Source organism: Chlamydotis macqueenii, chromosome 9 (genome assembly GCF_036417535.1).
Source record: "Chlamydotis macqueenii isolate bChlMac1 chromosome 9, bChlMac1.mat, whole genome shotgun sequence".
Lineage (NCBI taxonomy): Eukaryota > Metazoa > Chordata > Aves > Otidiformes > Otididae > Chlamydotis > Chlamydotis macqueenii.
The window spans coordinates 6,609,542-6,633,416 of NC_141564.1; the positions used below are offsets into that span (position 1 = coordinate 6,609,542).

The 23,875-nt window shown below is 47.3% G+C and overlaps 2 protein-coding genes across 11 annotated transcripts in view; one reads left to right on the top strand and one right to left on the bottom strand.

Moving 5' to 3' along the window:
- Positions 1 to 799: 799 nt before the first annotated feature.
- Positions 800 to 14,110, top strand: MAP6D1 (MAP6 domain containing 1). The gene is made up of 3 exons (XM_086754617.1): positions 800 to 1,299; positions 9,136 to 9,253; positions 11,958 to 14,110. Exons 1-3 carry the CDS (start codon positions 800 to 802, stop codon positions 12,033 to 12,035), a joined length of 696 nt encoding a protein of 231 aa, XP_086610743.1. The 3' UTR covers positions 12,036 to 14,110.
- Positions 14,111 to 16,924: 2,814 nt separating this feature from the next.
- The window catches only part of YEATS2 (YEATS domain containing 2), a 49,281-nt gene continuing 42,330 nt past the window's right edge, over positions 16,925 to 23,875 (bottom strand). For 8 of the 10 annotated variants that reach the window (XM_086754816.1, XM_086754817.1, XM_086754814.1 and 5 more), the window contains 4 exons: positions 23,524 to 23,750; positions 22,435 to 22,509; positions 20,944 to 21,017; positions 16,925 to 20,070 (listed from right to left, as the gene is read on the bottom strand). In XM_086754816.1, coding sequence (XP_086610942.1) covers positions 19,962 to 20,070; positions 20,944 to 21,017; positions 22,435 to 22,509; positions 23,524 to 23,750 — 485 coding nt within the window. In that variant the 3' untranslated portion in view covers positions 16,925 to 19,961. The remainder of the gene's footprint in view (positions 20,071 to 20,943; positions 21,018 to 22,434; positions 22,510 to 23,523; positions 23,751 to 23,875) is intronic. The other 2 variants (XR_015259387.1, XM_086754812.1) reach the window with 2 other exon arrangements.

The window sequence follows — 23,875 nt, forward strand, 5'->3', positions numbered from 1 at the left end:
GCCACTTGTTGCATAAGATGTCAAATTTCAAAAGCCAGACTTATCCCCGATGCAATTCTGTCAGCTTCAGTGGTTTGCGCCAGGACTGTCTGGTTTTGAATATGAATGTACAAAAAAAAAAAAGCAAGCTCTGGCAAACTAATTATGTGGATCATATATTAAATATGTAATGGACGCTTGGATTTTCATCAATAGGAGATAGCATTTTAGAAGTGGTTAAACTGTTAATGTAAATGGAAGAGGGGGGATGTTGAGGGTTTTTGGTTTTGCGTTTTTTTTTTTTTTGTATGCGTCTGTCGGAAACTAACATTGCAAAGCTGCCATTTCCCGTCGAGATCACTTGTTTTATAAATACCCGATTTCGTACACAAACGCTTTCTCTAATCACGAACGCTTACAGCTGACTCGAAGTCAATGAAGCCGCGCTCCCCAGCTGGCGCAGAGCAGCGTTCCCGACGCCTGCGGTCCCTACGCTACCGAGCTTCCCGGGAACAGCGAAGGGATCCCAACGCGCCCGGGCAGCCGGTACCCGCTGGGTCGGGGCGCCCCGGCCCCGCCGCCGCCCCGCACATCGCTGGGGAGCGGGCTGCGGGGGTCCGGTCCCGGCGGCTTTCCCCCCGCGCAGCCGCCAGCCCCCGCCGCCACCGGCATCCCGGGTCACGTGCGCGGCCGTAATCCCGGAGAGGGGGTGTCGTTACCGGGGGAAGGGGGCGGCGGGAGGAGGGGCTGCCGCCGATGAGGGCTGAGGCCGGCTGCGGGCGCCGGAGCCGCGGGCGAGGCGGGGGCTGCGGCCGCGGCTATGGCCTGGCCCTGCATCAGCCGGGTGTGCTGCCTGGCCCGCTTCTGGAGCCAGCTGGACAAGTCCGACCTCTCCGTGCCGCTCACCATCCACAACTACTCGGACATCGAGGAGCAGGAGGACGGGCCGCCCCAGCGCGGCGGGGCCCCCCCGCGGGGCAGCGCTCGCCCGCCCGCCCCGGCCCCCCGCCCGCGGGACCCCGCCGCCGCCAAGCCGGGCGGCCGCAGGAAGGGCCGGGCGGCAGCCGACGGAGAGCCCTTCGCGGCGGAGACCCAGTACCGGCGGGACTTCCGAGCGTGGCCCCTCCCGAGGCGGGACGCCTTCCCCTGGGTCAGCGCCAGCAGCGGCGGGAGGGACGGGGCCGCCCCCCAGCCCGCCCCGGCCCGCGCCTCCTGCGCCCTCCTGCCCGGCGGCGGGAGGCCGGCGGCGGAGGGCTGCGGAGGCCCCGGGCAGCCCCGGCCACGCTGGCAGGCGGACGGCGGCCACACCACCTCCTACAGGTAACCGGGCCCGGCTGACCGCCCCGAGCCCCGGGGAGGGTCGGTCCCCGCCGGGAGCGGGGGAGGCTCCTCCGCAGCGCGGGGCGGGGATGCCGGCAGGCTGCCGCGGCGGGGGAGGAGGGGGGGGGGAGGGGTGTCGGGGGATTCAGCTCGCCGCCTTAGCTTTTAGCGGTGCGGTCCCTAAAAGCCTCGCTTGTTCCCCCGGTGGGGGTCTGAGCCGGGCCCGGCGCCGTCCGGGCAGCGCGGAGTCGTGGGGATCCGGCTGGGATCCCCGGCAAAAAGGGCTCTACCGAGCCGCGGGGCAGCCGGGGCCGCCCGGGACCTGTCCGCCCTGAGCTGTGTTCCCCGGTCTGTCAGTGCCGTAATCTCCCTGTCACAACTCCTGGAATGCCACGTTCCCCTTGAGCCAATTTACTGCCCCAAAGATGAGTCAGACGCAAAGACACGGGGGATGTACCCCCCGAAACGTGCCATCTAATGGGTAACAGGGAAAACTGTCACAAACCACCTTTCCCAAAGAGCTTTTAAAAACGATTAAGTGATTTTTGTGTTACTGATGCCTTCCTTTCCCCGTGATCAGTATGACTGATCAGACACTTATTTTCTGGAACCATCAATCAGGAGGGATGCATCTAAATTCAGCCCCTGTTCTCGTTGACGTCCACCATGGGAGGAGAGGGGATTTCAGCTCCTACAGGGCTGCTGTTGAACACCAAACCAGTTTCCTGTTACCACATTCTCCCCAATAACTATGTTTGGCACATCTTAATATCCCTATGAGGTATATTAATAGAGTAATTATTTTTATTCCAATAGCATTACAAGTATTTAGACACTTCTAATCCATTATGTACCTAGGAGATATTTCTCTTCATAATTGCAGTTCATTAGATTATTTATCGCAGTGCTTTTAAGACAAACACACTGAGGGCCCTGGGAAGGATTATGGTCCTGCACGGGAGCCTGTGCTGCTCCTCACAGACAGCTGCCCTGGCAGTAGTGCAGTTCATCTACAGGCTCTCGAAGGAGAACTGCAGTGTTTGAGTTTATGCGCTGTTTCATCCTTTGCCGCATCTCACAGGGCAATCACAGAGTGATGATTATTTTTTTTGAAGAAAAGCACTTCTAAATTTCCAAGCAGGACAGGAGAACAGAGAAACCTGCCTAGAACAAGCTGAGCAAGGTTCATCTTTCAGAAGTGCTTCTGTCTCCACTTTGTTGTTGGAGCCTCCCTGCTTCTTCAGCCTGACCCCAGAGGAAGGGCGCACAAGCCTGCCTTAGCACTGCAGCTTCCCTCCAGCTGTCCTAATGCTCAGCAGTCCCCTCTCACACCTTGCTTCCCTCTGACTTGTCTATGCTTACACAGGGCTCTCAACCACTGCCACAAAAAGGCAAGAGGTTTGCAGGTCACAGGACAAACACTGGCCAAAGTGAGATACCAACAAGCAAATAAAACCAAGTTTTGCAAAAAGTGAGACTTGAATGTAGTGGAGGAACTCCCCACAGCTGATGGGGAGTGCAGGACAAGGATGGAGGCACAAGCTGGGGCAGCCGCACCAGCACAGAGTGCTCACACAACACCTTTAACCTGTTTCAAGACTCTGTGGTACAACTAACGCAGACAGGGGTATACAAGTCAAGCCACCTTGGTCTTATTTCAGAAATTCCCACAGTATCTTTGAATTATTACCCAGTACAACATTGCAAATTTAAGAAATCCCCATACCATTGAATGCACCCTAGAAAAGTCATAGGAGTCACAACAACAAAAGGAGGAAGGGCCACAATAGCTTGTAAAGCTGCAAGGGTCTATTTTGGTTTGGATTTGTTGCTTTTTTAAAACAAAACAAACAAAAAAAAAAAAACAAAAAAAAAAAACCAACAAAACCTAAGCAGGAGTGGAGTGGTTGATAACTGGCAGAGTTATTCACGCTCACTTTCAGTCATGCCTGGGGCACTAGGTTTGTATTTGGTAGCATCATTCACTCCCAAGCCCCAGCAGCACTCCAGACCCCAGGTCTGAGGCAGGAAAGGCACAATCTCCAGCACACCCACACTCCATGAGCTGAGCACATGCAACCACGAGGAGATCTCCACTACCACCACTGCAGTTCAGCCCTGCTTTCCTCTTACCTTACTGTTTTCCCAAGGCAGCATTGCAGTCTGCAAAGATGTAGCTCCTCTTCAGGCAGTAACCAAACAGCACCATTAAGCGTTGGTGTTCTTCATCTTCTTAACAACCACCAGAAGGACCCCACTCATCAGTAAACTGCCCCTTGGGTGGGACACACAGCTCCTCTGGCAGCTAGGATCTGCCCCCCTTCTTGTAGGCTTTGCCCACTCACAGGTGAGGATGCAGGGCTGGTGAAGCAGGAAAGGCAGATCAGCTGTGGCAGAGGGAGAACAAAGGGGTTTTCTGTTACTGGGGGCAGCTGGAGGGTGTGGAGTCCTGAGGAGGAGGTTGGGTGTGAAATACATAATGCCTTTAGGGGGTCTGAGAAAAGGGAGAGGGTGTCCTGCACAGAGACATGCAGGTAGGGACCACTTTAGGTAGAAGGTTAGAGGAGCAAAGTTGTGGAAAACACATTTTTGGTTAGCTGCTGTCATTTGAGTGAGGAGAGATTGAGTGAGGGGAATCTTGAGGAGATTCCCCCTTTTCTGCTGTTGCAGGAATGGCCTCCCTTGCCTGTGGCTCAGCCCTGCAAGCAGGATTTTGACTGTGTGTGTTTGTTTCTGTGGACACCCAAGTGTAGCGGTGAGTTCCCTGTAGCGTTCAGCACCGTTTGATACGCTTTTGTGCATCAGTGCACTGCTGCCATGAGACTTCATTCTGCAAGTTCCTGCTACGTCTTTCTCTCTGCACTCTTTTTTAAGCTGAGAAGGAAACTCAGCTGCATACAAAACTGTCTGTACATGGTGCAGCCAGTCAGCCTGACCTGGTATTTTCCAGAACAAAATAAACCCTTGGGCTCAGTAACCAAGACCAGTTCCATTCCCAGTGACTTCTAGGGGAGCCTTTCTATGGCCAGAAGAAAGATAAAGCGGGGTAAGCACTGCAAGAATGCTGGTACCTCTGGGGAAGCAAAGGTATTTTTAATTTTGAAAGAATGACTCTGTGTAAAGAGCGGGGGAACAGCACAGCTGCCTGCCCTCCAAACTATTGCCCCATGTCCCCAGATCTTTGGGGCAGCTCCTGCCTCCAGTCCATGGATTTCGGCTGGAGTTCTGCAGGGTCTGAAGTCAAACCCCAGCTGGGCTACATGTGGGGGAGCTCAGGCACACAGACTGAGGCCAGTCGATACAAGCTATACTTGAAAGGCTAAAATGGGATGTGCTCCAACTGCAAGAAGATCCCGGGGAGTGCTGCAGAGGGCTGCAGTAGATTACACCTTACTGATGCTGGAGGAGGAGGAAGGAAGCGCTAAGCCACCCTCTCCACACCTCCCTGAGGGTTTGTCCTCTGGGGTCATGGAAGTGGCTTCTCCCTTTCAGCAGCAAGTTGCAGGTGCTGTGTACATCTGACACAGCAGAGATTTGCACACAATTAATTGCAGTACTAGATCTTGATTGCACTTAGCAGACATTTTAGAAGTAGATGAGTGCTTTACTTAGCTCCCTTCTACAGTGGATGAGAGAAGCTGGTGCTGGGCAGCAGGTATCTCCAGCTGGCTCTATTCTCTAGATGCCATCTTCTTGTTAGAAGGCAAGGGGGATGAGGGCACAACCTCTCTGCCAGGGCTGGTATTGCTGGGAGGAGAGCCCTCTTCGAGGCTCAGCTCTGCTTCTGTAGGTCACTTCAATCCTTAGTTTCCCCTTCAGTAACCTGCCAGTTTCTGGAAAGCACTTCACATGTGTAAGTGAAAATGTTGCATCAGAGCTGTGAGTGATTGTTGTGCCTCTTCTTCCCCACCCATCGGCTTTGCTTGTATTAGCACTCAGGGAAGGGGGAGGAGGACTCCACACACACACAACGCAGCCCCGAGCACAGCCTAATCTCTGCAGCTGGTGTTTCCACACTATAGGTGTTCTGAGCGGGCATGAGAGTTGAGAGCACCCAACTAGTTTGCAGGTGGGAGGCACAGCAGTAAAGCAGACCAAGCTGAGGGCCTTGAGATCAGCAGGGTTTCCTACTCACCCAGAGCAAGCGATTTTGTTTTGTTGCTTTGATGAAAAGAAAAACGCGTAAAGAGCTGCGCTTGTTAAGGGAAAGGGCCTGATGTGCCATTGCTAATGATTTCAGGAGTAGCAGGGTGGAAGATCCCTCCAGAAACTGAACTCTCACCTTCTTCTGTGAGTATTCAGCAGTGCCATTCATTGCGCTGTGACCATGGAGCAGAGACACCCTGCCCACCGGGGGAGATAGCGCAGAATGAAGGGGAGTGAAGCTTTTCCCCATATCTACGGATGCAGTCCCAGAGTGTGTAACTTGGCTGTCTGTAGTATCCACCCGCCTTTAAATAGCACTTGTGCAGAAGGGCAAGGCAAACTGTGGTGACTGCCTCACACTGAAAAGCATCTTATTTCAGCTGTGCAGAACAAAAAAAAAGAGAAAATACTTGCACTGATGTTCAGCAGAGTAGGGGATCACAGCACGCACCTGAGCTGGCAGGGTTAATAGTACTGCGTATGAGGAGCTCCATCCTTGATCCAGCAAGATATTTAAACACATACTTATCCTTAATAATAAGAGTAAAGCTTTTATAATCAAGGCTTATGATTATCTTTACATTCTTAAGTATCTTGCTGCTTGGGGAAATTAATACTGAAGCCTCTGATTTTTATGCTATTTAAGAAGTAAGCTTGCTTGGTGCAGGCGTTGGGATGAATCCAGAGAGACTCGCTGTGCGCTGCATAGCCTGTCTGGGGGAAGGGAGGGCTTGAGCGGGGACAGAGCCATGGGAGGAGAGAGCAAGGGGGGCTGGAAATGGTGGCTCTAGAGAGGACGTCTGTTCTGCAAAGCATACTGCAGAACTGAAGTGGGAAAGATTCAAAGCTGTTGCATAAAGGTAGGAGGAATTTCCTCCACTCAGAGTACACCTAAACTTAGGTTAGTGTACTGCGCATTAGCTGTACTCCCACTTGCTCCATTTCCCATCACCACTGGGGAGTTAAACTGTCCCAGCAGGCCATGAGCCTCCTGGCTCCCCACACTGCATTGATCCACACCTTCCCCTCCAGACAACTCCTCCTGACACGTTACAAAAGAAGAAATGCCTTTCCCTGAGCTCTATTAACCAATTACTAGAAAGAGCAAATAAATGATTGTCAAACCAGTGATTTATGTGATCAAAGCAGTTGCAGAGAGTAACAGGGAAATCACCTGCAAAAAGCTACTTCTTACTCCTTCCTAGAGTGAGTCAGATGTAAAGCAACAGCAGTACACAAAAAGCCCTTCCCTTTTGATCTTTGCTGTTTGAAAGCCTTCCTACAACTCAGGCGGCCTTTTTCTTTCACAGCTCCAGTGCTTTAGTACTTCTAAGTACCACTGGGTGGTTTCTGTTTATGGAGATCAAAAATCTCACCTCTAGGTTGTAACGATAGAGAGCAAAACAGTCCCTAAAGAGAGCCTGGACACTGAGTTACGGCCCTGGAGGCTATTTCCCCTCTGCTGCAGGTCCTTTCAGCCCCGAAGTAACCTGACAGCTGCCGCTGTCCAGGGAGGAGGGGTACAGCAGGAAGGATGATGACTGTCTCCAGCAGCAACAATGCCTCTTGTGTTCATCCCCAGCAGCAGCTGGATGTCCCATCATGCAGGGCTCTCTCCTTCTCCGTGGCATTCCTGTAAATTCCTCTCCCACCATGCTGTTCTCTTGCTGATAACTGCTACTTGTGTGATCTTGGATGAGACATGAGCCATGGTGACGGACACAGGAAAGGGCGGGAGAGGCAATGCACCAGCTCAGCTAGACCTGACACTTTAGCTTCCTCAAGCACAGGGAGCAAACGTTGCACCAGGGAGTAACAAGGGGAGAGACAGTCACTAGATCTTGACACTTGACATCTTAAACTAAGTAACAATAAAAAGAGGCCATTCCTCTTCCCCAGGCTCTGAGTAGGTTGTGCATTTTTGACTCCACTTATGACTCCATGACCGATTTCTAGTCAAGTCAGCAACTGGTATCTGGGCTTGTGTTCATTCTGACTCTCGGCTAGACAGCTGGAGATGAGTGTGTGTGTCCTGCAAGCTGAAAGACACAGTGAATTTAGTTAGCTGTACTGTCTGGACCAAAGGTTATAATTTTAATGTCTTGTTTTCTTTCAAGGAGCCCAGCTCCCAAAGGGGATCAGTCGTCTCTGTTTTGCCCAGCCCTTCTCTGTGGCCCAGAGTCTTGGGTTCCCCCAGGAGGAAATGCTGGGTCCAAATCGGAAACGCTGCCGTGACTGTATCTGCCCTCACATTTCTGTTTCTGTGGGTGGAGGCAGAGCATTGCCTCATTGCATGTAGGTGCCCCGAGAATGGTTTTGACTGTTCAGGCTGAGAGGGGAACAGTGTGGCTTACAGCCAAAATGAGGGTCCTGAGATCCAAAAGGGCTGCGTTTGGGGGCCTGCCAAATCAGCAAATCATCTGCTACAAAGCAGTGAGACAGAGCTGGCTGCAGAGATGGGCAGCACAGTCATTCATTGCAAGCCGGGGACGCACTCCATTGCAGCGTAATGCAGCGGGGAGACCAGCTGGCAGGAGGATGAATGTTTAGGAATCAGTGCCATCCTTGAGGCAATCCAGCTTTATGTGGGGTGGCAGGTTCCAGTTCTGGAAACTGCTGGGATGTAATTGATGGCTTTGTACCTTTTTGCTGGTATTTTGCTCAGTAGCTCTGTGTTCTCCCTCTGGCTGCGCAGCAGAGCAGAGCTCGGAATTAACTTGGCATTCGCACGCATCTGGGATTCTGTGCTGAAAGGTCGCCTTCTTGGGTCATCATGTGGCCAAAATAACTTTTCTGCAAAGGTGCTTCCTTATCCTGAGGTGCTAAAGCAGCAGGAACCGCACCACCAGTGCCAGGAGAGCTGTGCAGGCACTTAAACGTCTGCCTGAGCAAGCTCGAACAGCAAGGTGCAGGGAAGGGGGAAGGTGACAGCTCAGAACAGCAGGAGCAAACCGATGATAGACCAGATTCGCAGTGCACATCGACAGCCCTGACCAGGGGCCTGGTTTTGCTTTCCGATGGGCAGGAAGCTTTTCTGTAGAGCAATAGCCGGTACTAACTCAGTGGATTTAAGAACTTGCTCCACCTCCACTCCAGCTGACAAACAGCTTTCAGCCCTGGCTGCCAGCTCCTGCCCATTTCCTTCTGCCTGCACTCACACTCATCCATCGTGACAGGAGGGCACTGCTGGCAGCTAACTCGGTCAAAACCCAGTTACTTAATTTCTTAAAATTAAAATTGTTAACATGCTGGTTTCTCGCTGGCTTAGATGTAGATACAGTGCACAACAAGTACCCTGTATCTACAAGTCAACAAAGAAAAGAGGCAGCATTTTAAGCCTGAGTCTATGTTTAGAAATCAAGCATAAACCAGGCAGTGGATATTTTGATAATATACTAAAAGGATCAAGACCAAGCTACATATTCTAAAATAATACTCCACACTTATAGACTTCAAGTAGATTTTTAAAAGAGAAATTTGAAGCTACTATCAAAATAGCAAATAGCATGCTTGGGAAAAATGAAAATCAGAAAGGCTATTATCAGAGCTAAGCTCGGCACATTACAAGTTCAACATTATGTGCTGACTGTAACCAGCCTTGCCTTCTGGCTTTGCAACCACTCTGAGCAGAAATACCCTGTGAGTATGTTGTGTTTTATGGGTTCTTCTATCTTGACAATCTCATTTCAGGCAAGAGTATCGCCCGTGGACTGGAGCAAAGCCATCCAAGCCTATAAAGACAAAGCAAGGCTTCATTATCCCAGAAGACCATTTTGTTCAAGAGACAAGCTACAAGGCAGATTTTAAGGTAATTAACATTTTTTAAAATCCCAGAGTTGATGTGAGTAAAGCCCAAAGTACGCATCAGGAACTCCTCATTTGTTATCGGTGTGGTGCGTGTAAAATAAAGCCATGTCCTCATTGACCACTCTTTCGTCACTGCCCATTAGGTAATGTGGCCATCCCTTGCTTTCAGAGAGACATGCTAGAGAATGTCATATGGTAACTTATCATAATTCAACCTGAGACCAAGATTTTAAACTGCATGACAGTCAGGAAGTTCAAGATCTGCAATTCCCTCAGTTGGATACCCTATGTATAAGGTGTGTGCCGTTCCCTCTCTCTGCACAAGCTGCATTTAACACCCTCTGCACACACTCAGTGCGGTCAGTGTGCACTAGTGGTAGGGCTGTAGTGTGAGATTCAACCTCTGGTGCCAACGTGAACCACAGACCTGCTGGGAACATTTGCAGATCCCTGCCTGAGGAACAGCACCCACCCAGACAGGACCAAACTCCCCGTGCTGGTAAGGGCAGAAGCTGCCCCCACTACCTACACCAAGGATGATACAGCTGTGGCGAGCAGACGAGCCACACAGCTCTTGGGCCTCTGAGACTTCTTTGGGATTTTCCTCTGAGTTTCTACAACCCTCTATACCAGCACAAGATTGTTTTCCTGTTGAGGAAATAACATCTCAGTGTTACTGAAAATCCCACGAGGAAGCATTTATCTGTACTCAGTGTTTTCCCTGACAAGGCTTCACACACTCCCTGTCCCCACGAGAAAGGAACGTGCACACTGATGAGATGCTGGTTTAGCTGTATTTTGCATTAGAGCACGAAGGAGAGTGACACTTCACAACCAACCACAAAAGCCATTCACAGGCTGCACCGAGTGACTCGGAAAGCAGAGTTGGGGCCAGGGCTGAATTCCCCAGCCGCAGCGTGCTGTGCTGTTAGAGGTAATAGCAGCTACTCCAGGGCCACATGTAAAAAGTAAATCTTTGCCTTGGAGGAGACGAGGAAGAAGTGTTTAATCAGCAGACAGTCAAGTGCCACCTCCGCAGAGGATTGCTGGCATGCTGCTGCAACAAGGCGCACGATGGGTATATCCAGCTCCACCGAAAGTGGGACAGTGACCTCAGGCAAAACAGAATTTGCAAACCTCACCAAAACCTCCTCCTTGCTCTGAATAGTCTGGGCTGCTTACTGAGGTGCTGCAATGAGGATAGAGGGTATTTAACCCTTAAACCTTGTATTTTGACTCTGGAGCGGCAAAATACAGTGTCTTCCTATTTGGCAGATGGGATGCAAAGGAGAGGGTCCTAGATGAACCCTTCAGAGTCCCTATCCCAGTTCTTGAGGAAGGGAAAGAGAAGACTGGGATCCCAGACACAAACACATGCTACCATGGACACTGCACTCTGGACCATGTAAGCAAAGGTCCCATTTCCCAGAGCCCTGGCGTTCCACTGTGGCCTCTCTCACAGACAGCATGAGGTGTAGTCTGGAATGAAGGTGGTGCTGAGCAGCCACCAGTTCAAACAGAAGTCAGACTCCCCCTGGTTTACATTTGGCTATTTGGACTTTCCCATGGCTTTGCAGGACACATTAGGAGTCAGGTTTTCATTGTTTCCTGACAGCCTGCATGTAGGGCTCAGCTGGTTCTCCCCAGCTGCTGAGCTGTGCGCAGGCTGTTTGCGAGGCTCTTGTTCCTTAGTGTGTCAGATGCATCCCCAGAGGAACGGAAAAATCAGAACAACGCAACAACAACAACAACAACAACCAGTTCGATAGCTTTCCCTCTACTCTCTTTGCCTGTGATCTTGCTCTTCTTTCTCTACTCAGATGAAGCCATCAGAATACTCTGCACCCAGCACAGCTTTCCACCCTTTCACATTTTATGGCCAGGTTCACCCAGAGTCCTGGGCGATCTGCACAACAAAGGCCAGTCCTGTGTCAGATCCTTTGGGCGTTAAGCACTGGGGCGGACACAAGCATCTAGGTGTCCTTCATGCTTCAGCACAACCACAATAGCTACATACTGGGTGAAATTCTGACTCCACAGTCATCAGAGAGAGCAACCTCTGTTATCTCTACCTTTCCTCCAGGCCTGAGGAGTTTACATCCCTATCAGAATCCTTGCAGTTTCACAGCCTGGCATGGCCAGTAACCAGTTTTCCTCCTTTGGGTACTCCAGGTCTGTGCCTCTGTTCACAGCACACGTAGCTTGTGGCCCTGTAAAGCATTACTGTGGAGCGTTTTGATGGAGCCTGGATGGCATTCTGCAAAAGGTTAAGGACCAGACATACAGCACTGTAATTGCTCTCACTTAAACCCAGCCCGAGTCCAGCAGTAAATTTGTTCTGATGTTTGTAAAGTACGTGCCAGCGGGGCCTCGTGAAGAGGGCAGCTCTTTTATCTTGCAGAGGCTGGCTTCTGCCAAGGCCTGCCCAGCCGTGGTTGTCCCCCATCACACCACACACCTCAAGGTCCAAGGGCTGGGTTACAACAAAGCCCCTCCTCAGTGGTGCAGCACCACACCTGCCCTTGAGTGGCCCTCTGTGCTGAGGCCAGTCTCATGAACGCCCAGCCAAGGGCTAACGCTTGCCGGGCAGCGGCACGTCACAAGGGAGAGCAGATAGATCGTCACAACACTCCAGACCCCTTAAACTCCGCAGGCAGTCGCACCCTATGTCACACTAATGTTTCTCTCCCCCCTCACCCCACTAGATCCCAGAGGTGAAGACCAGGTTCTCCCCCAACCCTTCTGCTGTTTTCCAGGCGCCGTCACGGATCCTCAATGTCTGAACCTGGACCCTCCTCACACCCAGGCAGCTTAAACGTGGCGTTTCTGTTAAGATGTATCACTATGCAATTTTCATGAGGAGTGTTAAGATCAAAGAACCAGTATTATCAAAAGCAGCTCCAGTGATTAATAATATGCACACACACTTTCTGTTAACACAACAAACCGCAAAGCGCTCGGTTCAGAACTGGCAAAACATGCTGTGAGGAGTGACCTAGTTTTCCACAGGAGCAGGTTCATTACTATGCCAGCTGGCATCACATTAGGAGATTGACTTTGGGCAGCAGGCAACATCCCTATGATTAACGACACAGGGTGGGAGGGAAAACAATCGCAAGCGGGATGGATAATTAAAGCCAAAAAGAGTTTTATTTAGCAGCACCCTTTAAGTAGGACAGTGAAAGACAGGGAGTGTCTGGCTGACTTCTGAGCTTCTTGAGGGGCTTTGGAAATAGGACCTCAAATGGCATTACCAGAAATCATAGCATCAAAGGGGCTGGTCTGAACTTCCAGGGTTGTTTCAGAAGCTGGAGGAAGCCAGCATCGTTGAACTCTAAAATAGATCTGGCACATGCAGTGATTTGGGGCTTTAATACTGGAAAGCTGGACATTTCCAAAATAGGTGGGCTGACACAGGAGCAAGAATGGACTGAACTTTGGGAGACAGCCCTGACAGCAACACAGAAGCCTGGTTCGGAGAGGACTGCATGGGCAGAGTCAGCTAGGCACCTACGGACTGCAGAAGATCTGAAATATTTGTGTAATTTGTATAGCTGTTCGGGCGAGTGTAAATACTGTATATGGATTTTACCTAAAGCAATTTCTGATCCTTTAATGAAAAGGACATGCTTATACTTGTAATAAATATTAACTCTTTGCATATGCAAGGTGGAAAATATTGCCTTGAAATTCCCGAATTATTGCCTGTATATCAGTAATGCTTATGCTAGGAACAACCAGAAGCGAATGTTACTTAGAAACTCTTCTTAAAGAAAACTGTAACATAGAATGTAAGACATCCTTCATTTTTAAGATAGGTCATTTTAAGCGTCATTATTCCTAAACCTGATTTTTTTAAATTGGTGTGCATTTATCTTTTGCTGAGGTACCCGTGTTTAAGAAACCATTTTTTAGCCTTTGTTCATTGAGGCTGTAGTGAGTTTACAGTTTCTATCTCAACGACTTATGCAATATAATTAGTCTACTGCTTATTTCATAGTTTTGCTAATTATTTTGTGAAAAAAAAATCCCAAATTGAAAAACTTTCACTTTATGTGTTTAAAACACACAAATATGTTGTCTAGAATGAAAGGAAACTATCCTCAGACTTGAACAAGGATCGGATATTCATTCATCTGTAATGAAATGGACTTCAGCACAGGAGGATTTTTATCTTAACCTTCCTACTAGTTGAAGTCAAAGGCAAATTTAGTGAACTCTGGGGACTCTGCAAACATGTATGCATTGCTGGTAATTCCCATAAGGACAATTTTTTAACTGTTGGCATCTGGATTGTATTTGGAATACGTGCAGACAGCATCTTCTTACTGCATTATGTGAGAATCCAACGGTGCCACCTCTGTTCGTTACACGAGCAGGACCAAACACAACCATGAGAACAGGTAACACCTGCAGTAAGCTGCGTTTGCTGGGACAAGGGGTGGCACTTCCCACACTCATCGTCAGACCCAGAGGAACCTGCAGTAATACCAGTGCTTGCCAAAATAATTTTTCAGGAGATTCATTTTTCAGGAAATTCATTTGAAACATTTGAACTGTACTAAAGGTTTTGCATGTTAGATGTTTCTAAGAATTCAATCTGCTTGTTTAATCTCTTTATAATGTTTTTAACAGTTTTGTTCAAACAATTTAAGTTTTTTTTTCAATTCTGGACTTTATTAACAGCAAAAAAAGGAAAAAAGGATAAATTGTCTATTCAGTGTCTCTTCTTAATTCACTGTATTTCTTAAAAAGAAAAATGAACCCAGTTGTAAATGAACTGGTAATATAATAAGCTTGTATTTTATCAAATGGACTGGATTTAATTTAATAAATGAAAATGTATTTTGGCTATTGATTCTTTCCCAAATTTATTTTGTTGTAAAACATAACCGTTGGGTGCTCAGTCTCACAGGACAAATTGTCACTGCATTTCTCTCTCGCACAGCTGCACGTGCAGGACAGCAGGGCACACAGGACTTCAAGCAAGGCATCGGGGAGATGCCCGGCTGCATTCACAGCCATCAGCAGTCAGTTCCTTACTCCTCAAGCTTACCTGCAGGCATAGTCCCAGGAAGAATGGCTTCCGAGGCACATTTCAACCTATGGCCCCACTGCCGATTTGAAAATGCAACTGCTTTCCAAAGGAAAGCTCTTGCTCTGCAGAATTCATAATCACTTAGGGGATTTTTCTAAGACATTTTCAAAGGGAAAGCAAACGATTCATCAAGCAGTCCACCAACATGAAGGGGAAAAGGGGACAAACCAGTGATACCAATTTGCTGCATTCACTATCAGGGGGACAGAGGCTGGATCTACTCTGATGTGGGTGCCATGGTCTCAGCACCCTCTTTCAGCAGTGCCCATGGTGTCCCCTGTTAACAGAAAGGGACAAGCAGCTTGCATTTCACCTCTAGCCTCACACAGATCACGGGAAAGTGGTGCTAGCTTTGAATTTTAACAGAGACCATCACTTTACAGTCGCTCCCCAGAACATTTTAATGAGTAAAGGTGCCGAAGGTACAACCAGCTTCCCCAGATAGCGTGATGCCAGCTCTTCTAGCTATACCTCAGAAGACTCCCAGGAGAAAGCCAAAGGCATGCGAGCCTGGCTTCAACTACAGGAGGGACGAATGGAAGGAAAACCAAGCAGGTACTTACTGCTGCAAGGGACAGGATGATGCAACTGGCTGCTGATGTCTGCAACATATCTGATTTTGCCCCGAAAGTGCCTGCCTCAGTCAAATGGAAAGGCATCGTGCCAAGTCCCTCTAAGGAGGACAAATCTACACAGGTTTTGCAGGCTCCAGGGAGTCACGATGCTGCGGCTGCTTCCAGCGCTGCTCTCACACTAGTATTTGTCTTCCCAGTTGATCTGGGTTCATGTCCAAGTCCACTAAGGCTTTCCAACTGTGAATCAGACTGCGAACAAGGGTTATTTGACACAAAGAAATGTCCTTTAAAAGGAAGGTTTTACACCTGAAGCACTGTAATTTACTACCTATAGGGTGACACTGTTTCTGCTTGTTTTGTTCCATCTTGCTGACACCTGGCCCCTTGGAATGCTGAGAGTTGAGTTTTGTTCCAGCTGCATCCATTATGCCGGGGAGGTGTAACACCTGCACTTCCATATGCTCAGGTGAAGCTCTGGTGTGTGAAATGCTCCATGACTCAGGACAGTTCTCGCTACCTGAACTTGAAAAGTTCACATGCAGCACATGAATTATTTGCCTGCTTTCATAAACTGCACATTTCTCTTTACATTGCACTAATTTCCTGGAGGGTGAATGATCAGATGCAGACCTTATTCATACTGGTTTTCTCCATCTTGGCCGCTGCAGTACCGTACGATCCTAAGGCCCAGCCTGGTTTACCACAAATTGATGTTGGTGCCGTGTAGCCCAGAGAGGCTGCGTTTGCTTTTAGGCCAGAGATGGCACAGAAGGGACAGCCTATCCCTTATTCCTGATGGCACAGGCTTTGTTGTCACCAAAGACACACAACTTTCTCTGGTGCCAGCTCTGTGTGCCAATGGCGTCAATTCTAAAGCGGATGGCTCGGCCCTTCCCTTTCCCAGCACTCTGCACCTGACCACCATGTCCTGCAGATGCGTTCATGAATGTGAGGGCAGGGCTGTGGCAGCCAGGAGGGGAGGCATCAGGGGGTTTAGCATCAAAGGCCCAGCCCGCAGGGCGCAGTCATTCTCCCTTGGCCACACAGTCATCACTTGTTTGGCTCTGGCAGCACAGAGGCACTTCACTGTGCGCTCATTTCACAGGCACTGGTATGCGGTTTAGTACAAACAAGACCGAATTTTATGGCATTCTGAAAGACAACACAGCACTAAGTCTTCTCACAGACACCTACAATTCCTCCACACAGCCCGGGGAAAACAAAGAAGTTAGCTTTTCTTACGTTTTTCCATTCCTTTTTGTATTGGGTGCCTGTGCTCAGGTAGTGGCGGCAGGATCTCTGCGAGGCAGGGGCTGCCTGGGCCAGGCACAGCCGGTTCCAGCCGGTTCCGACCGCCTCAGGGCAGCTGAGGGAGCTGAGGCCTGCTGAGGAGCTGGTGTTGCCCCTGCAAAAGCCCGCGCCAAGAAAGGCAGAACTGCCAAAAAAAAAAAAAAAAAGGAAAAAAGAGGTGAGGGAAAGGTGTTGGTTTTTTTTGTCTTTGTTTCTCGCCATCCAACTCTATTCTAATTGGCAGTAAGTTCAACTAATTTTCCCCAGGTTGAGTCTGTTTTGCCCATGACAGTAACTGGTATGCCACGTCCCTGCTTTTATCCTGACCCACAACCTTTTTAATCTTATTTTCTTCTCCCGTGCTGCTGAAGGGGAGTGAGAGAGCAGCTGGGTGGGCGTCTGGCAGCCAGGCAACACCAGCCCACCACGCTTTTCAGTCTTCCACAAAACCCAATTACTTGCTGTTCAAACAGGCTGCTCTGCAGGATGAGAAGCTGGAGGAGCTAAGCTTGCTGAGCTCCCAGCTTCCCTTCCCCCAACTTCCAAAACCAAGAGCTTTAAAAAGTAACTAGAAAGCTGAAAAGTTACCTTTCCCTTCAGGGCAGTTCCACAACCACTCATTTTTACAGACAACTAAAACATTCTGAATATACAGAGCACACAAAAATACGTGGATTCGGTGAAACTTATTTGAGTCAAGACAGTCCTATCACAGCTAATAAAAGAATTTATTGTAAACATACGTATCTTACACAATTATACAGTATAATACAGATAACATGAAGGATTTAAACACTCAGCATTACAAAGAGGGGCAATATTTGTAAAGAGATCTTTAACTTGTATCAAGATTCTTTAGAAAGCCAGAGAAATATACTGTAACATTTCAACACGCGGTATGGTCTGTAGTGTTCCACACACACCTGAATGGGTGCATGAAATTCTACCACCTCTAACTTATCTCCAAGCAATTCTCACAGGAACTTCTCACCAACAATTTTTTTTCCCATCACTTTCCAAAATTCAAAGAATGTTTCCTACATCTGAAGGACTAAACAAATGTGTTACTTTCTATCTCCTTTAAACAGATTTTATTTTTCTTCAGCAAACTTTATATATTATTAATACAGCATCTCCTAGGAGAATAACCTGTGGTTGCTCAGAAACGTAGCAACAGATCTCCACTGCAAGAACCCTGTTAAAAACAAGGGGCATTTACCTGCCTGTGTCAGGGCCAGGCTCAGGACTCATTCTGAAACTCCATTCCTCACAGAAAAGCAGGACATCGGCAAGGAAGCCACAGTTTGCAAACAGATGCCCAAAGACAAGCTCCTGCATCCTCAAGAGCTGTTCTGGGCGTATCAAAATCCCAGAAACTAAGCCCGTGAGAGACGGGGGCTGGAAATGCATGTGTCATTACAGAAGATCATAGCAAGACTGAGTTTGCCCAAAAGGCTGTTCCCACACAACCTGCAGGCCGTCATAGCGATAGTGACAGATGCCCTTCTCTTTTGTAAAAGCTGCATACAGAGGTGCCTGAAAGCAGTATGGACTTCGCGTTCACCACAGCCTGCAAATAAAGTGTGGGGCCTGCAGTTCCCCAGCTACCTGGATTCCTCCCAGCTCTCAACACCGAGCTCAAACATAATCACCACCGCTTCACCCCTTCACACCCACCTCAGCTGAAAAACTGATGTCAGGGCTAAGCTGTGCACTTTACTTATGCAGGCAATCCTGCACTCAGCTCACCCCAACGAGCTAGGATTATCTTTTGAATCCACAGCATCTGAAACGCCCCTTCTAGGGGGCACTTAAGTCCTTCTCTGAACACTGTTTGGATTTCATCCATTGGTCCCATTTGCTAGATTCAAGGGCCAGGTTCTACCACTCTTATTCAAAAGAACTGTAACTCCCTGTTAGCTCTGATGAACGGAGAGGGGCTTATCTGCAGACCCTAGTTTGTTTTTAAGGTGGAGAAGATAGGCGGCACCTCATCTGAGGTACACAGTACCTTCTTCAGTTTAAGAACTGCATCGAACCTACACTCCTCTCCTTGGAAGTCTGAAACTACCCTCCAAATGAACCATCTTCCACAGTTGCTGCACACTACTGGAGTTACCATCACCTGTCTTCTAGCCCAAAAAAAGCACCAAAAGATAACATTTTAAAGATTTCTGTTCCTACCCCAGGCCAGGAAAGATAACTGTAGTTTAATGTTTATAAAAGGCTTTGTATTGTTAAAGCACGGCACCAACAAGAGCGAGGCCTCAGCACACCCGTGTGAGGTAGGTATCCTGCTCCCCATGCTCAGAGATGGGGAAACTGAGGCACAGAGTGATTAAATCAAAGGCCATGCAGCAGATCAGAGACCCAGCTGAGATCAGCACATTGGAGATTCTGGCTGTTTGACCCATGCTCCACCCACATGACAGCACTGCCTCACAAAACAAGCACCCTGAAAGCATGACAGTCCAACAGGAGTCCCACCAACTTTACAATGGCTTATTCACACTACTAGCAAGCACCCATCAGGCAGGACAAAGGGGTGGTGGATGTGGGGTGGTCAGGACGTTGTTGTCGGCGAAGGCTTCTTCAGCAAGGTGTTCATAGCCAGGCTGCAGACATGTCTCCTACACCAGTGATGTTCCTGAGACAGGTAAGTGCTGGAGTTAGTAGCAGAACTTCCTCCTGTAGTCAAGACTTCAGATGAGCTCCCCATAAGCAGCAAATCTCTGAGTTTTTGGATCTTAGCAGGCCTCTCTGCATTGAGCAGAACTTAAGCCAAAGTGGTGCTGCTCCCACAGCACTTCACAATCCAAGCTAATCATTATAGTGAACGCTGTCAAAACACTAAGACTTGTACAACAGAGCTGATCATCTGCCCTCCAGCACACTTCAAACCTTCTGGCAGACTGAGGAGGCACTTGCTGGGGAAGCAAAGGGTTTCAGCCAGTCCAGGCCTACAGAACTGAATACTGTTCCTGCTCCTCTCCTTTCCAGGCAGGAGAAGTAGTCAGTCAACTCTCACCAAGCCTGACCATAGTTAGTTCATCTTGATTGAGCATGTGCCAGTCTACCCTGTCTGAGGTGACTAAGAAAGGTGGCATCTGACACCTCTAGAGAGGCAAGGAATTTGGTGAAGTGACACTCAGCTGAATAAGCTAATTATAAGCCTACCCAGCTGTGTTCTCAGTCACATATATCATGCTCGAGCAGGACTGGTAGAATTTGTTGCAGCCATCAGCCTTCTGCTTCCCCACACCCAAACTTAATCAACCAACCCACCCAACTACTCAAATGGCCCACCTTTAAAAGCTGCCTTTGGCTTTTCTCATACTCAGAGTACCAAAGCAACTGTATTGCCTACTGCATGGGGAAACCAACTCATATGCAGACTGCATCAAAAAGTATAATTTCTTTTCTTAAAAAATTGTTCAATCTCATCAATACAGCTGTCTCAGAGGGACCAAGCCTGTGGAGTCTCTCACAGCTAGCAACTCGATGCAAACTGACAATGTTTGTTCAGCCACTGAACATACACTTACCAAGTAAACACTGACATTTAACAACTATGATTTGGAACAGAGCATCATTCTGTTGCATTAAGGTGCATCTTTAATTGGAGGTAACAATCTAGTAGCCCAACGTTATAAATGTTTGTAATAGTGTCCTACAGAAATACTGGATTTGTTAACCCAACTTCAGCCATAAATCCACCTTTCCTGTAGCATCTTCTCTGCTCTATTTCATTGTTCCTCATTTAGTATCTTCATATGTTTGTTTGTAAGGAAGTCAAGAAAGGGAATATTACAGATGGCTTTGTGAATATTCATCACTGTGATCTCTCTTGGAGTCCTGCAGGGAATGCATCAGAGATGCTATTATAATACATTAAAAAGACACGTGTCCGTAAAGCAGCAAGTCAATAAATTTACTAACAGAGGGGGAAGAAAAAAAAAGGAAAAAAAAAAAAAAAAAAGGATAAAAGAGTGGGTGTTAGAGCAACACAGGAAAAACATTAACATGTCACAGCATGAAAAAGCCACTCAAATGACTGGGGGAAACATCTTGGGCACTGGGACAGGAAAAGCAAGTGCTAAAGTATTAATTCTTGAACTTCTATAGCACAGACTGTGTATATATTTCTATATATAACATATATACATGTTTAATACATATTATAGAAATATTTATATATTGCATACAAGTAAAAATTTAATCTAAGCATTTTCTCATAGTGTTATTTTATTTCTATTTCAAGCTATCCCAAATCATGCTGCTGAATAGAAATCAAATGTGGTCTAACTGTTACCGTAAAAATCACTCGGTATCTGAGCCAGAAAAGACTGTATCAATAGAATAATGAAGAGGTTATTTAGGTTGTTTAAGTTCTGGCGGGCCATGGGTAAGCTGTCTACACTGTGACCTGAGATGGACAAGAGTGAACAGGTCCTTCCAATGTGGCTCTGTAGAAACAGGCCGTCTGCCTTTGAGCGTGGCAATACCAGAGTCCTGCCTCAGTTTTTAATGTTGTTGATGTTTCCATCCTTTGCTACTATGGAGCCAGGAGGCGACAAACCCCCTCACAAGGCTTGGATCTTACCAGAATACAGTTCATAAATTCCCTCACTCACATGGCCTGAGCCACACAAAATCTGACTAAATTCCTCAAGCAGTTCAGCCCTTAGTGCTGGCATAAGCGGCCCAAGAGGAAACAAGCTCCTGTACCTGTTATGAGGAGCTGTCTGGTACGCCACAGCTAGCGCTTGCCGTAGGATATCACTCATAAGCTGTTCAGTGGCCTGTGACAAAAATCAACATTAGGAGACAGCATTATGAACAGAGGAAAGGAACATGCTATTGGCTAGAACATCAGTGTAAGAGCAGCTGAAATTCTGTCCCACTTCAGTCCTGTATTCGATCAGCAGAAGGCAGTTCAAGATGCCCAAGTGAGTTTTATTAGCCTAGCTGTTAAATATACTCAGTTCTTACTAAGACAGACACCTATAGATGCACAGAACTCAGACTGCAACCGCCCACTCTGGTTTCTCTCTGGACCTGCAGGGCAGTGTGTGTACAGTAGGGTGGATCCAACGTTCCAGAGCCTGTCCTTCAAAGAGCATTTTAGGGCCCCTCCTCTCACACACCAGAGTTGGTTTTGTACATGACAGGTTCCAGCTATTCTCCTGGGAGCTGGTACATGCTTGTTAGCCACTCTCTATGGTCATGAGGCTTATATCAAGACAGATACTTTCCCAAAAACCTCCCGGCCTGGACAGCAAGCAGATGGCAGCCATATGCCCATCACACTTAGCTTAATCAAGGTTCAGTCAAAAGCTAATTACAGCTCTTGGCTTCCTGTGCCTGTATCAAGACCAGAGGTTTCTGGGACGTTCAGTCAGGAAACCTGGCAAAACTCTACAGCTATAATGGAGCAGTTTGATATTACAGTCTGTGTCTATAAAGGGATGTATCTGTATCTGTTCAACTATGATAAGTAACAGAGTGCACAGCACAAGTGTGCATGCAAGCACATGTGTAACCTGGAATCAGTTAGCTTTTGTAAAACTGATTTTCTGATAAGCAGCAGTCTGTATAAACAACCCCAACCCTTTGGCTTGATACAGCAGAGCACTGCTAAAAATACTCTGTGTTAGCCTTCAGTTCAAAGCCACGAATTCCAACTCCATGCTGTTCACAGCTTTGGTAAGGAACAGTCTCTGTTTTTCCAAAAGTGATTATGACGGATGAATGGCTTCTCATATAAGGCAGAATTGCTACTGTCTGCAGGACTTCAGCAGTCTCCCAGCAGAGACAACCCATGCAAAAAGGAACTGAACAGTGCTCAGGAAAAAACAGCTAACCTTGTATAAAAGTCTTACAGAACTCTGGCAGGTACCTCCTCATTCTGAAGGATAGGACAAATTAAGGCATACTTTCTAAGTTACAGAATGAGTCAGTATATTACCGGCAGTGAGAATCTGCAAATCACTATTCTGTGTCCAAGCCAACAAATCAGTTTGAAAGCTGGAAACATACCCAGAAGTATATGATTCTCTTTAGCCTGCTATCTTTCTGTACATGCACAAAGACAGACATCAGACTCTGCATCTTTGGATTTGATAAATGCATATTAGTAAAGATATTCCATCTTTTTTTTTCTACGTTACTGAGTTAATACAGTTACAGAAAAGTTCTTATTGTGAAGTAATTTCTTACCTTTAAAATCATATCTTCTATTACTGATGCATAAACATTCTTCTGTACCTCAGCAGGCTGAAAAGAAATCCCTATCTACAAAATACAAGAGAGAAAAAAAAAAAATAGTACATCAAATAACACAACCCACATTGCACTACAGATTAGATGAGAATGAGATTAACTGAAAAAACCTATTACAAAGGGTAGTTAAAAAATGAGCAAGCATGCACTATACAACTTTGAAGCAGAATAATCTCAGGTTTCATTTAAAAAAAAAAATCTAGAAAAAAAGTAAAGCTTGACCATTAGAACAGCCTGCAGAAACGCCTTTAAATCACAGAAGAAAGAAAAGCAGGTCTTAATTTTTGTTACAGAAAGACCACACGAAAACCAGGGTGCATTGGGTACCTCTGGCTTGAGAACGGAAGCTCCATTTTAAAACTGTACATATATATTCAATCCATCTATTCATCATCTTCTCTGCACCTAACTATGGCAGCTGAAACCACTTTAAACAGTACTTCTGGCACAGAAGTTCCACATCAAAAGTGTATTTCATCCCCCAGTCTCACTCTCATCGTGCCCATGCCCTTGTCACCTATGCAACAAGAGAACAAGCAGAACCAAGTTTTGCCCCTTGATGTCAGCATTTGAGGAGACGGAGATCCTTTCTTTCTCCCACAGCTGCTGCATGCAAACTCTTCCAGCTGCTCTTGTCTGCTGGTACAATGGCGAGTACTCTTTCCTACCAGTTGAGTCAGTCTCCTGTCCAAACCTTTCACGTGATGGGACAGGAAAAATTTACTAGTAGTGCTCCTCTTCCCTCGTCTGCCCTTGGTTCTAGCCTTCCAGGATGATTTTTCTTGTACTAAGCCCTGCAACACAGCCACTCTGAAATGACGTCCTGGCTGGCATACTTCACTTTCTCCTGCCAGCACTGGCGTGCTGAGTCTTATGAGTCAGAAGGTCCAATTTTTCCAGGGCATTTATAAAAACTTTCAGAAATCATTCAGAGGCCCATGTAGATGAAAGAAAGGCAATTAAATAAATGTAAGACCACAACTACCTTAACAACAGCTCTTATTAGCTTTATGTTTCACTTATTACCTTCTCCGCAGTATCCCTCACAAACTCTGATGCAGGCAAGGAAGCCAAGTAGAACTTCATCTCCTCTTGTTTCTCCTCCTGTTCTTTCTTAATGTTTATTTTTAATGGCTCATTAAAGTTGAGAACATCTACTTCCTCTTCGTGTTCTGGTTCTTGTTTCAGAAATTGCTGTAGGTCCTCTAGTTTTCGGCACAGCTCCTCACCACTGCTATAAGATGACGGGCATTCTGAAAAATAAGCAATCGATTAAACACATGATAGGTTATGGAAAGCTGTTTATAAACAGATGAAAACTCAAAATATGGTATGAAATTAAGGCAATTGGAAGTTATTTTTGTAATTCCTACCAAAT

What these genes read in the sequence shown, in the direction of transcription:
- MAP6D1 (XM_086754617.1), top strand. Translation starts at nt 800, where the DNA reads ATGGCCTGGCCCTGCATCAGCCGGGTGTGCTGCCTGGCCCGCTTCTGG. An exon ending in GGCCACACCACCTCCTACAG is followed by an intron (nt 1,300 to 9,135) that starts GTAACCGGGCCC and finishes ATCTCATTTCAG; the next exon opens with GCAAGAGTATCGCCCGTGGA. An exon ending in GCTACAAGGCAGATTTTAAG is followed by an intron (nt 9,254 to 11,957) that starts GTAATTAACATT and finishes TCACCCCACTAG; the next exon opens with ATCCCAGAGGTGAAGACCAG.